The 12,218-nt window shown below is 35.3% G+C and overlaps 1 protein-coding gene across 1 annotated transcript in view; it reads right to left on the minus strand.

The window, feature by feature from the left end:
* The window catches only part of WDFY4 (WDFY family member 4), a 403,065-nt gene that overhangs the window by 271,501 nt on the left and 119,346 nt on the right, over positions 1–12,218 (minus strand). Inside the window, exons 14-18 of the mRNA XM_044665777.1 lie at positions 11,490–11,704; positions 10,609–10,715; positions 9,747–9,978; positions 9,333–9,409; positions 5,542–5,760 (exon numbers count right to left, since the gene is read on the minus strand). Coding sequence (XP_044521712.1) covers positions 5,542–5,760; positions 9,333–9,409; positions 9,747–9,978; positions 10,609–10,715; positions 11,490–11,704 — 850 coding nt within the window. The remainder of the gene's footprint in view (positions 1–5,541; positions 5,761–9,332; positions 9,410–9,746; positions 9,979–10,608; positions 10,716–11,489; positions 11,705–12,218) is intronic.

A 12,218-nucleotide genomic window follows, 5' to 3' on the forward strand; every position in this document is an offset into this window, starting at 1 on the left:
TGTGTGTGTGTGTGTGTGTGTGTATGTGTGTATATATAGTTGATAGTGTCAGGGTCAGAAAATCTGAGAAAGATGTGGTCTGTGACACATGTTGGTTGTGTGGCACTGGACAAGAAATTGAACACATGTTGTGTCCAGGCAATTCACTAAAACAACAGGTTGAAGAAAAGGTGATAATTTGTATTGATAGAAGTGCCTTTTCAACAACTCTCTATAAACATTTATTGAGCACCTACTATGTGCTGGGCACTGTGCTGATAAATAGATCAAATTATGGGTGCAATTAAAAAAAATTTAATGAACCCTTAATTTCCATCTTAGAATTAATACTATATTGGTTCCAGGGCAGATCCCTAAGGTCTAGGCAATGGGAGTAAAGTCACCCCCAAAGGATCACGCAGCTATGAAGTGTCTGAGGTCAGATTTGATATAAGTACATTTAAAAAAACATGCACATACATTTATAATATTGTATATATACAAGGGGACATACACAGACCACTAACTAAGGTAATGCAGATTGAGGAACAACTACAGACAGTCCTGATGGAATGACTTCTCAGTTGATGGGATATGGTCTTTCTGCCTATAAATTTATGATTTAGGACCTACACTGATATTAATCTAGTGAAAAGTTCCTTGCTTTTGTATGAGGTAATCCTGCAGTGGGGAAGATGATTTTATGTTTGCAGCAGTCAATGTTCAAGTCTTAACAACAGGAAAAGTAGAACAAGGTGATTTATAGTTAAATGTGATGGACTGTCAACTTTGGAGACTATTAAATTGGTACAGACAGACCAAAGGGCAATGGAAATATGCTTTATTCTTGCCCTGGATAACTAGCATTAAGGGGAAAGAGAATCTTTTAACAAATGATGCAAAGTTCTATCTGGCCCATGAACAGGAAGTAAACCCAAAAGAGTGCAATTAGCATGGATCTTTAATCTAATATTTCCATTTACTATCCTTGTACAGCTATGGTGAAGATGATTCCTGGTACATTCACTGTGCTTCCGTATATTAACTATTGAATGCTGAAAAAAATCAGCATACATTAAGAGTAACATGGAAAAAATTAAATGATACAGTCATCCAAAATGGAGACAGGGAAGACATGAATAAGATGCCACCCATGTCATATAAATTCATGCTATTTTGAATGATATTCACTATTAGAATCTGAACAGGAGACGAAAGGCATTACCAAAGTATTCTATGGTATTATTAAGGAGGTAAAATTAGGATCTTTTGGTTAGTATTTCAAGGCTCTGTTGATATAATACCCAATAATGGCTTTAAAAGCACAACAAATTAGAAAATGTGTTTTCTGATGTTTGATGATATCCAGGCATAACCTAAGGCTATTTCAATAATGGCCAACTGATGTCAATAATAATAAGTGCTGAAATTTACACATCTTTTTAAGTCAGTTATCCTGTTGGAGTCTCATAAAACTTTGAGGTAGGTGTTTTCATTATGTGATGATTAAAATTTCTGAAACTGGGTTCTGGGTAAGAAAATTAATTTATTGATTAGACCAGCAATAACCAATAAATTAATTGATCAATGATGTCTCTCAAGGATCAAAGAGAAAGAAATTCTGCCACCTGAATCATTAAATACTATTTTGGAAGCTCAATATTCATCCCTCCACTAGACATCCCAAGATATCTCTAATTGGTGAAAAACCATTGAGTAAGTGATCCATCATTCTTTCAGTCCCACTCTACTTCCTTGATGGATGGTGAAAAATCACGTTTGGTCCTATGATCCCAATATCTAGAAGGAGAAATTAAGTTTTGCCCGGTTGCAAGTGACTTTTTTCAATACTTTTCAGTGCACTCTGTTCAAGCACTCTACTCTGCAACTTGCAGATTTACCTGATCTATAATATAATTTTTCTATCACCCTATAATGGGAAAAACTTTTAGGGAGGGACATTCTTTGAATTTGCTATGAGTAAAGAGTTCTGAAAGACAAATCGGAGCCTCAACTCAAAATTCAAGAAAAGAAATATTTCAACATATTAGAAAGAAATCCTCTCAGTTATCCTCATTTTACTGCCAGAATACCTGAAACACTAAGGTCTGTGTAGGTTGGAATATCTGACAGGATTTGAACCCATGTTCAACATGCACAGAAAGAAATATTCCTTACATTCCACAAAATTCCATAGGCAAAATTCATAGAGGCAAAAAAGGTAAAAATGAAAAGATCCAGACAAAATGCTTCAAAAAATTTGGACTGAGGAAGAAAATGCTTTCAGCTAGAAGGAAGGAATTGAGGGGTAGAGGAAAGTGATGAGGAAGGTTTTGTAGAGGAGAGGGAATGGACATGTGCTCTGGGACCATAGACGATAGAAAAGTCTTCTTTTCTTTCTTTTAAAGAAATTATTTGTATCAGTTCTACCTAAGCTAATTTATTTATTCAGTACCATGCCAATAAACTACCAAAGAATTATTTTATGGAGACAGAAAAAGTAATAACAGAATTCATCTGAAAGAACAAAAGGTCAAGAATATCAAGGGAATCAGTAAAAAAAAAAAAAAAACATGAAAGAAAGCGGCTTTGAAATTTTAGACTTAAAAGTATAAAACAAAATAACAATCATCAAAATCTGTTTTTGACTAAGAAATATAGAGGTAGATCAGAGGAATAGATTAGTTTACAATACATACTAGTAAATAGCTATAACAATACTGTGTTTGATAAACCCAAATATTCAAGCTTTTGTGATAATAACAACTCAATATTTGACAAAAATTGCTGGGAAAACTACAGTTTGGCAGAAACTAGGCATAAATCAACATCTTGCATCATTTACTTACACAAAGTCAAAATAGGCAAATAATCTAGACATAAAGCATGATATCATAACTGATAAATAGAAACAATCAAGACATAGTTTTATATGTTTTTTTGGCCAAATGATGCCTTCTCTAATGTGAGGAGGGAAAAGTAGGAGAGAGATAATTGGAGATTTTAATGTAGCAAACATTAATTAGTGATTTTAATTATAAAAATAAGCATATTAGGGTACCATGAAAAAATGTACCAGCCAGATCTATAGATAAAGGAAGAGTTTATGACAAAACAAGAGAAAGAGAGGATCATGGGAAGTAGATAAATTTGATTATAGGAAATTAAAAAGCTTTTGTACAAACAAAATGAATGCAGCTAAAATAAGAAGAAAATAAGAAACTAGAAAAAAATCCAACAAAAATCTCTTATAAAGGCCTCATTTCTTACACATATAGGGAACTAAGTTAAATTTATAAAAACAATAGCCATTCCATAGTTAACAAATGAACAAGAAATATTAATAGGCAGTTTTCAGAAGAAGAAATCAAAGCTATTAATAGACACATGAAAAATGCTCTAAATCACTACTGATTTGAGAAATACAAATTAAACAACTCTGAGATACCACCTCATATTTATCATATTGGCCAATAAGAAACAAAAAAAAAATCACAAGTGCTGGAAAAGATGTGGAAAAGTTAGGACACAAATGTGCAAATGGAGTTGTAAACTGATTCAATTATTATGGAGAATAATTCGGAACTATGCCCAAAAGACCATAAAACTGTGCATACCCTTTTATCCAGCAATATTACTATTAGGTCTGTATCCAAAAGGGACTAAAAAAAAGGTAAAGGGACCTATTTGTACAAAATATTTATAATATCTCTTTTTGTGGTGGCAAAGGATTAGAAATCAAGAGGATGGCCATCAAGTTAGGAATGACCGAACAATTTGTGGTGTATGACAATGATACAAAACTGTTGTGCTATAAAAAATGATGAGCAAGGTAGTTGCAGTAAAAACTAGGAAGATTTATGTGAACTGATGCAAAGTTAAGTAACCAGAACCAGGAAAACACTGTACATAGTAACAGCAATATTGTAAGGATGGTCAACTATAAAAGCCTTAGCTACTCTGATCATGACAACTATTCATGACAGTTCCAAAGGACTCATGATGAATAATGCTATACACTTCCAGAGAAAGAACTGATGAACTCTGTATGTAGATTAAAACATACTTTTTTCACTTCATTTTTTGTTTTTTGTTTTTTTCTGTTTTCTTTTGCAATATAGCTTATATAGAAATGTGTTTTGTACTACTTGACATAATCAATATCAAATGCCTTCTTAAGGAAGGAAAGGAGACAGGAGTGGATAACCTGGAACTAAAACTATTTCAAACAATTAAATCTTTTTACATGTGATCAAAAAATATTTTTAAATAAGAAAAAGCTAAATAAGTTATTGTTATCATTTGTTTTCATATTATCTATATTAGAATAAGATTTAAATGTGTGAAGATGAAGAAGGGCACTGAGGGCACTAAGGAGAGGGAGAAGAAAGGAAGAAGAGTTCAGGACAGGAAGGAAAGAAATTTGATTGTGAATTCCTTCAGGAAGATTGTCTTTTGCCTCTTTTTGTATCCTCAGCACTTAGCACAGCATCTGGCATACAGCAGGCACTCAATTAATGTTTATTGACAGGCTTAAAAAGAACATAGGGTACATTGTATAGAGTAGAAAACAAGCAAGAAAGGTAGACAATAAGACCATGAAAGATTTTAAATGTAAATCTAAAGAGTTTATATCTTTTTCCTATAGGCAAAAGGAAGATACAGAGAATATTTTTTATCAGCGGAGCTATAAAACTAGATGCAAAGAAGACATTTCCTAGCAAAAATGTTGGAGAAGCCAATCAACCTCTCAGATTTAGTTTTCTTTTATGAAAAATAGAGGTAATAAAAGTACTTCCCTCACTCCCTTGTAAGGATCAAAAGAAATAATTTAGGCAAATGCTACATAAATGTTAGCTTTTGTTACCATTTTTATCATTTTAAAATATTATTCATGGGCATATAAAATATCAAAATGCCATTTGGTTCAGTTTCAAACAATGAAAACAAGAAGATGTCCATTTTCTCTGGCAAGCCTCCAGGCCCAGTATGCTCTCCCTCTTCTACTTAGCCTAGTAACCTCTCTGGCTTCCTTTAAGCCTCAAATAAAATCCCGTCTTTTACTGGAAGTCATTCCCAGCCCCATCTTAATTCTAGTGCCTTTCCTTTATTAATGATTTCCTATTTATTTTATATATAATTTCTTCTATATAGTTTTCATGTTGTCTCCCCCATTGGAATATAAGTCCTTGAGGGCAAAGCCTGTCTTTTAACTTTTTTTTTTGTATCTTTATCACTTAGCATAGCATCTAGAACATTGTATGGACTTTAAATGTTTATTGATTGATAAAATAGTTCTGGCCAGATTTCTACCTTATTCTGTGTGAATTCTATATTTTTATTTGATGCATTGCCAGATTATTCCACTCCCCACCCTCTTTAAAATATAAGCTCCTTGAAGGCAAGGATAGTCTTTTTGCTTTTTGTGGGGTTGTTTTTGCATCATCATTTTTCTGTACAGAGTTCCTGGCATATAGTGTGCTTTTAATGAATACTTGTAAATGGACTGATTGATACTTCTTCAGCTGTTAGCTGGAGGAGAGGCACTTCAGAAAATCTCACCCAGGGGCTCAAACTCTTTTTCTTCTGTAGAAACGGTTAAAGTCAGGTCCTCGGGTGAGAAACTAACTGAGAAGCAGACAAACTGATGTTCTGTCCTGGCCATGTGGCGCACCAAGGTCAAGAAACGAATGGGATGGACGTTTTGAAGAGAACTGTGTTTGCTGATCAGGAACCAGGAGGAAAATGTAAGACCATTCAGAGGAGGAAATAACCTGGGTCCTGTGTTGGAAAACAAAAATAGTTGAAAACAATCTTTAATTTGTAAGAAGATTTACCTTTATTTTACGGTTTTTTGAAGAGTCATTATAATATGAGAGCTCAAATTTAGCATCACAGGTTTGGGATGCATGAACCCAGCATTATTTGCCTATTTGAAAAGTACAATTCTTACCTTGATGATGAAGGAAGGAAAAACAGAGAGAACCAGCATTATGTATGTCTGTTCCCCCCTTCCTGCTGTTGAGGTGAATGTAAAAATATTGAAATTTCTGATTATCACCCACATTTCCTTCTCCTCAAATGAAAACTGGAATTAAGAAAAACTCCCCCAATTAAGGTATTCTCTATGGCTGCTGCCACTTTTTCTTCCAATGGCATCAAAAGAGCATCAAAACTTTAACCAATCAGATCTAATAAACAATAATTTAAGTGCCCACTATGTGTCAGGACAGCTAGGTAGCATAGTGGACAGAGTGCCAGGCTGGGAGTCAGGTAGACATCTTTCTGAATTCAAATCCTGCCTCTGCCACTTATTAACTGTGTGACCCTGGGCAAGTCACTTAAGCCTGTTAGGGAAAGAAAAAGTTTCATCTGTAAAATGAGCTAAAGAAAGTAATGGCAAACTGCTCAATATCTTTGCCAAGAAAACTTCAAATGAGTTTACAAAAAGAGTTGGACACTTCTAAAAATGACTGAACAACAAAAACTATGAACCATGCTAAGTGCTAGGCATGAAATAAGTGAGTCAGTCCCTGTCCTCAAGCAGCTTACAATCTAATGGGAGAAGACAACACACAAAAGGAGACAGGGAAAGCAAGGTGAGAGGGTATCTTGCCATTCACTCTGCTACTGTACTCTCTCTGCATTTCCAGAACATTACCTGGGGAGGGGAGGAGAGGGTTGATCCTCTCAGCTTTGGGACTCTTGCCCAGGAGTTGAATTGCCCTGTCTGGTGAATAAGTGAGAATGAATTCACATAGTCTGCTATATTAATCTAGTCCCAAGTCACACTTCAAATCCCATCCAGTTGCCCACCTCAACCATCTTCTTGCACTAATCTTCTGACCACATGCCTACACTGCTCTCCCCTCTCTCTGTCTCTGATTCCACTTTCTTCCACTTTGGGAAAAGCAATCAAATCAACACTAATATTTCTTCTGTCAATGTTGTAAATTGATTACATCAAGTTTCCACTCACCATCACCGTGACTTTTTTAGAACAAAAGATTCCTTTTAAGCCACTATTTACCTATATATGCTTTTTACTCTGCCCCTTAGAATGTAAGCTCAAGAGAATAAATTTGAGAGAAGGAACAAATTTGCTTTTGTATTTTTTCACATAAATTTGCACAAGTGTATGTATATTTACGCTTAGCAAAATGCCCGTTGGGATTAAACATCAGTATTAAACATGGTTGGTATTAAATAAATCCTTTTCATTAATTAATTTATTCATAGAGTTGGGTTGTCTGTATTTGACCAAAGATAAGTCATGAAAAATTTGGATAAAAGGCAGAAAGTATATCATTTTCATGCAGAGTGGAGAATTGGGTGCAATCCACATGTATTATGCGCCTAGAGGGCACTTTACGAGGGGTTAGGGATACAAAGACCAAATTAAAAAGCAGTTTTTGATCTCGAGAAGCTTACATTCTACTGTATGATACATAACTTTTAAATATGATCATTTGAGAAGGAAGAAAAAACCTGTCACTTTCAGGATGAGAAAAGACCTCACATAAGAGGAAGCCCATGAGCTGAATCTTAAAGGAAGCCAACAGCTCTCAGAGATGGAAGAGATGAGGAAGTACATGCTAAGAACAGAGGCAGCTAGATGATACAGCAGATAAAACACTGGGCTTGGAATCCAGATGACTTGATTTTAAATCTGGCTTCAGACATTTAATTACAGCGCTGTGACTCTGGACTCATTTTATGTCTGATTTCCTATTTCTTAAATAGTAAGATGGGGATAATAATAGTACCTAATTCCCAAAGTATTATCAGGACACATATGAAAATTATTATTATTATCAAAATAATGATAATAATATATAATAATAATAAAGACTTGAAAAAATCAAATTCAGATTAACTTCAAAGGGAAAGACACTAGTTACTGAGGGTACTAAAAAGAACTCTCTCGATAATCCGAGTCTTGAAGGAGACCAGGACTAAAGGCTCAGAGGGAGAGCATTCTAGGTTTGGAGAAAAGATAGGCAAAGGCAGAGCTGGGGGAATGTAATATTTCATGTAAGCAATAACAAACAGGACAGCATGGCTGAACTCTAAAGGCAAGGCGGCAAGACAACAAGCATTTATTATGTTTACTATATGTTAGATACTGTGCTAAATGCTGAGGATACAAATATAAAGAAAGAGAAAATCCTTCTCCTTGAGGAGCTTACGTGATAATGAGGGACAATACAGAAAAGGTAGCTGAAAAATGAGCATTGGGGGACAGGAAGGGAACATGGAGTCAAATGCCTTACAAAAGAAGGAGCCAAGATGCAAAGAGATGAAATGCCAAATTGAAATAGTTGTATTTTATTTTAGAGGTAATTCTGGAGTTTATTGAGGAGAGGTTTGGGAAGGGTTAGCATATTGAGGCCTGAACTTTAGGAAAATCCCTTTGGCAGCTGTGTGGAGAAAGGACTGGATTGGGTAGAAAATGAGGGCAAAGAAATCAAGTAGAAAGTCATCAAAATAATCACCTCTAGGGTATAGTTCAGTGATGGAGAAACTTTTAGAGGGGTAAATGATATGAGAAATATCCTCAGGTGCATGTGGAGAAGGGGAAGGGAATAGCCTAGCCCAGGGTCCCTCTGGCTTTCTAGTAAAAACTCTGGCAAACTCTATACTGGGGCGAAGGTTCATGTGCCCACAGAGAGGGCTCTGAGTGCCACCTCTGGCACACATACCATAGGTTCACTACCATCGGTATAGTCTGACTACTGCAATAGATAACTGTCTCATAAAGCTGTTATGCAGACCAAATGAGATGTTATATATAAAATGCTTTGCTGATATAACATATATAAAGAGATAAAATATGTAATTATGTTATATGTATAATATATTACCCATTTATGTCTCACATGTATATATTAAATTTATATATTTACTATGTATAATATATAGAATTATATAGCAATAATTTGCAAACATTAAAACTGCTATTACTATTTGTACATGAAGATAGCATATATCTATACTAGAAGATTTGTGGATAAGATGTATTCTTACTTTGGGTACTATTTACCTATTTAATTGGAAAATCAAAGGACGTTTGAATGTTAGAGCTAAAAAACTTAACCTTGTCATTTTGCAGGTGAAGAAACCAAGAGCCTGAAAGACAATAGGTAACTTGTAGAGTCCCATAATTGGTTAGTGGCAAGACTAGCTTTCAGATTGAACTCCCCCAATTCCAGCTTCAAGGTTCTCTCATTCTACCATGTTACTTTTCAAAACATTATTAAAGTATTGACTTGGTGTTACCCCTTTTGGTAAATTGGTATCCTAATAAATATCTTAACTTAGTATAACAGAGAAGTAAGCCAAAAGCTACTTACCTATACCAATTCCTCCAGAGATTGAATGTTCTGTATTGGGACCCATAATCGTTGACAATGTAGGAATAAACAAACAACTGGAAAAAACAAAGTCTTTCAAATCATTGTTCTTATATGGCCATTCAAGACCAGTATGCAATAAATGGAATTCAATCAATTATTGAAATAAGTAGAAATCATGGCAATAACTTAATTCACATATAAATTGGTTATGGATCTCTGAAGGTCAAAACTGTATTACTTTTGAGAATGCATGGGAGAACATTGGTGATTAGTAGGATTAGACCAGAACAGGAAGATTGTTTGTGATGGTCATGAAAATAAGAATCTCATGATTCGACTATGTTAGCTTAGCTCAAGTGTCATAAGGTTAATAAATTATAATAATTCAAAGTAGAAGAAAGCCTACAGTACCCATATCCTTCCACAGACATGTCAAATTCTACAAATGATGGAGCCAGGGTAGCTTTCTGTGGCTGGATGTTTCGTGGTGATGTCATAGAAATGAGACTCATTGCTGTCTGAAGAATATTAACAGAGCTCTTGGATGCCTCTGATGACCTTGAGCTTGGCACAGTGCTGACAGTAAGACTGGCATCAGTTTCGACAGAACTATCAGTACCAGGAGGTCCTGGTGCTCCTAATCCTAAAATACAAAAATGAATAAACTTTTCCCACTGTTTCATGTGCATTACTTCTTTTCCTGACAATCTATCTTATGTCCCCATCACTCTATCAGGAGAAACTCTTCTCCTGAAGTAACCACCAAATGACCTATTTCTAAATAGAACTACTTTTTCTCAACTCTTATCCTCCTTGAGCTGGGTATTGACATTGACCTTACTGATGAAAAGTCTTCGAAACTTTCTTCCCTGGACTTCTGGCACAGTAATATTCTGGTTCTTCTACCCCTAATTCTCTTAATACTCCTATGAGTTCACTCACTTTTCCTCCTCTTCCCACCACCAATTATGAATGCTATCCAAGGTTCAATCTTCATTTCCTTTTATGGCTCTTTAAATTCTTTCCCATGTAGGAATTATTGTCCAAACCATCCCCTGAGATCCTTGATCCTCGACTTGACCAGTGACTATAGATTATATCAGAGTAAGATGATTAACAAGATTAACAGTTTTGCTTTGTTGGAGGCTACCTAAAGAAATAAAGAAATGCAAAATCCTGAACCAAGTACTTAGAGTAGATTGTTATTTTTTTAAGTTTATTTTGCTTGTTTTATTTTTATTTTTATTTTATTTTTGAGTAGGTTCTTTCTTACCTGTATTCATATCTGAATGACATGAATTGTCTCCTTGAGAAAGAGATGTATAAATTGTTTTGCATCCAGTTTCCGTAGCTGAAGGAATCCCAAGGCTAAGAAATTGCCTAAAAATTACAAAAAGAAAAAAGAAACCAAAAAAAGTTCATCTACATAGCAAAGTTTGGCAAAATTTGTTCTGGAGTTTAAAAACAAAAAGAAATTAGGAGTAAATTACATCACACAGTGACTGATGACTAGATGTCATTGATGGGCCACAGAATGCCCAGTGAATACGAAGCACAAGAGATGCTTCTATGGAAAAGAGAAATCAAAGCAATGTGGCCCTGCCTGAGTTAATATTGACTATAAGGAGACCAATAAAATCTTTAGTAACATTAGGGAACAGTTAAGCAGCAAGGAACCTTCCATTTTGAAGAATTCTATAATCCAGCCATTCTGGCTTTCTTACTTTCAAAATCTCCCATCTCTGCTCTTTACTAGTTTAATAAAGCTCTTGGGATAACCTCGATGGGTATTCCATGAGCTGTCCCAGGCCCAGATTTCTTTCTCTCTCTCCTCACTTCTGCCTCTTAAAATTTCTGGCTTCATTCACTTTCTGTAGGATATCTTTTCCAACCCCTTCCGACTCCTAATGCATACCCACCTAAGGCTCCTTTCCACAGACCCTTTTATGAATTTTATGTATCTTATTGTTCCTCTCTTATTAGAATGTGAGATCCTTGAGGGAAAGGACTCCTTTGCTTTTCTTTTTATCATTAATGATTATCACCAAAACATAAATCAAAAACATTATGGAATAATTTGTGATGGCATATTATCTTGTTAGCAATAAGAATTATTGTTGAGATTCAGATTCTACTTTAAAACAGACACCATACCTTAATATGTCTGGCTCAATGGCTTGGGAAGCAAGTTTCTCAAAAATCCTGATAAGAGACAAGTGAAGTGGGTCACTGCTGTCAGTTAAGGCTTTATGGCAGAATGTGATAATGGTCTTGAGCAATCCAGCCTCACACATGACTTGACGGTTCTTCTCTGACTTCACCAGTGACTGAATGTGATTGGCCACAGAGCACTGAATTTCCTTAGAAAGCTAAAAAGATGAGAAAGGAAAAAATATTGAGATATTCAAACTGGATATATATTTTGGAGACATTCCAGTAGAGGAAAAAGGTGATACAGAGCTTGTTATTGTAGAGTTGGTTTTTTACTCATGTCTGACTCTTTGCAATCCCTTCTGGAATTTTCTTGGCAGCTACTTGGAGCAGTTTGCCATTTCCTTCTCCAGCTCATTTTATAGATGAGGAAACTGAGGCAAATGGGATTAAATGACTTACCCAGGATCATCTAGCTAGTAAGTGTCTGAGGCTGGATTTGAACTCAGAAAATGAGTCTTTCTGGCTCCAGGCTCAGCACTCTACCTTACCACCTAGCTACCTTAAATGACATTTGATCTGCCTGCAGATCCCCAGTGTTTATTTAGTAATGCTGTGATCAGCATTGAGGAAGGGAACTCCTTGAAATGATAAAGCCAAAATCCAGAACAAATTCGGGAATTTGAGCACATTCACAAATTAAATTTTAACTGGTAATCAGCAGTAGAATGA

The sequence above is a fragment of the Gracilinanus agilis genome, chromosome 2 (assembly GCF_016433145.1).
Source record: "Gracilinanus agilis isolate LMUSP501 chromosome 2, AgileGrace, whole genome shotgun sequence".
NCBI lineage: Eukaryota > Metazoa > Chordata > Mammalia > Didelphimorphia > Didelphidae > Gracilinanus > Gracilinanus agilis.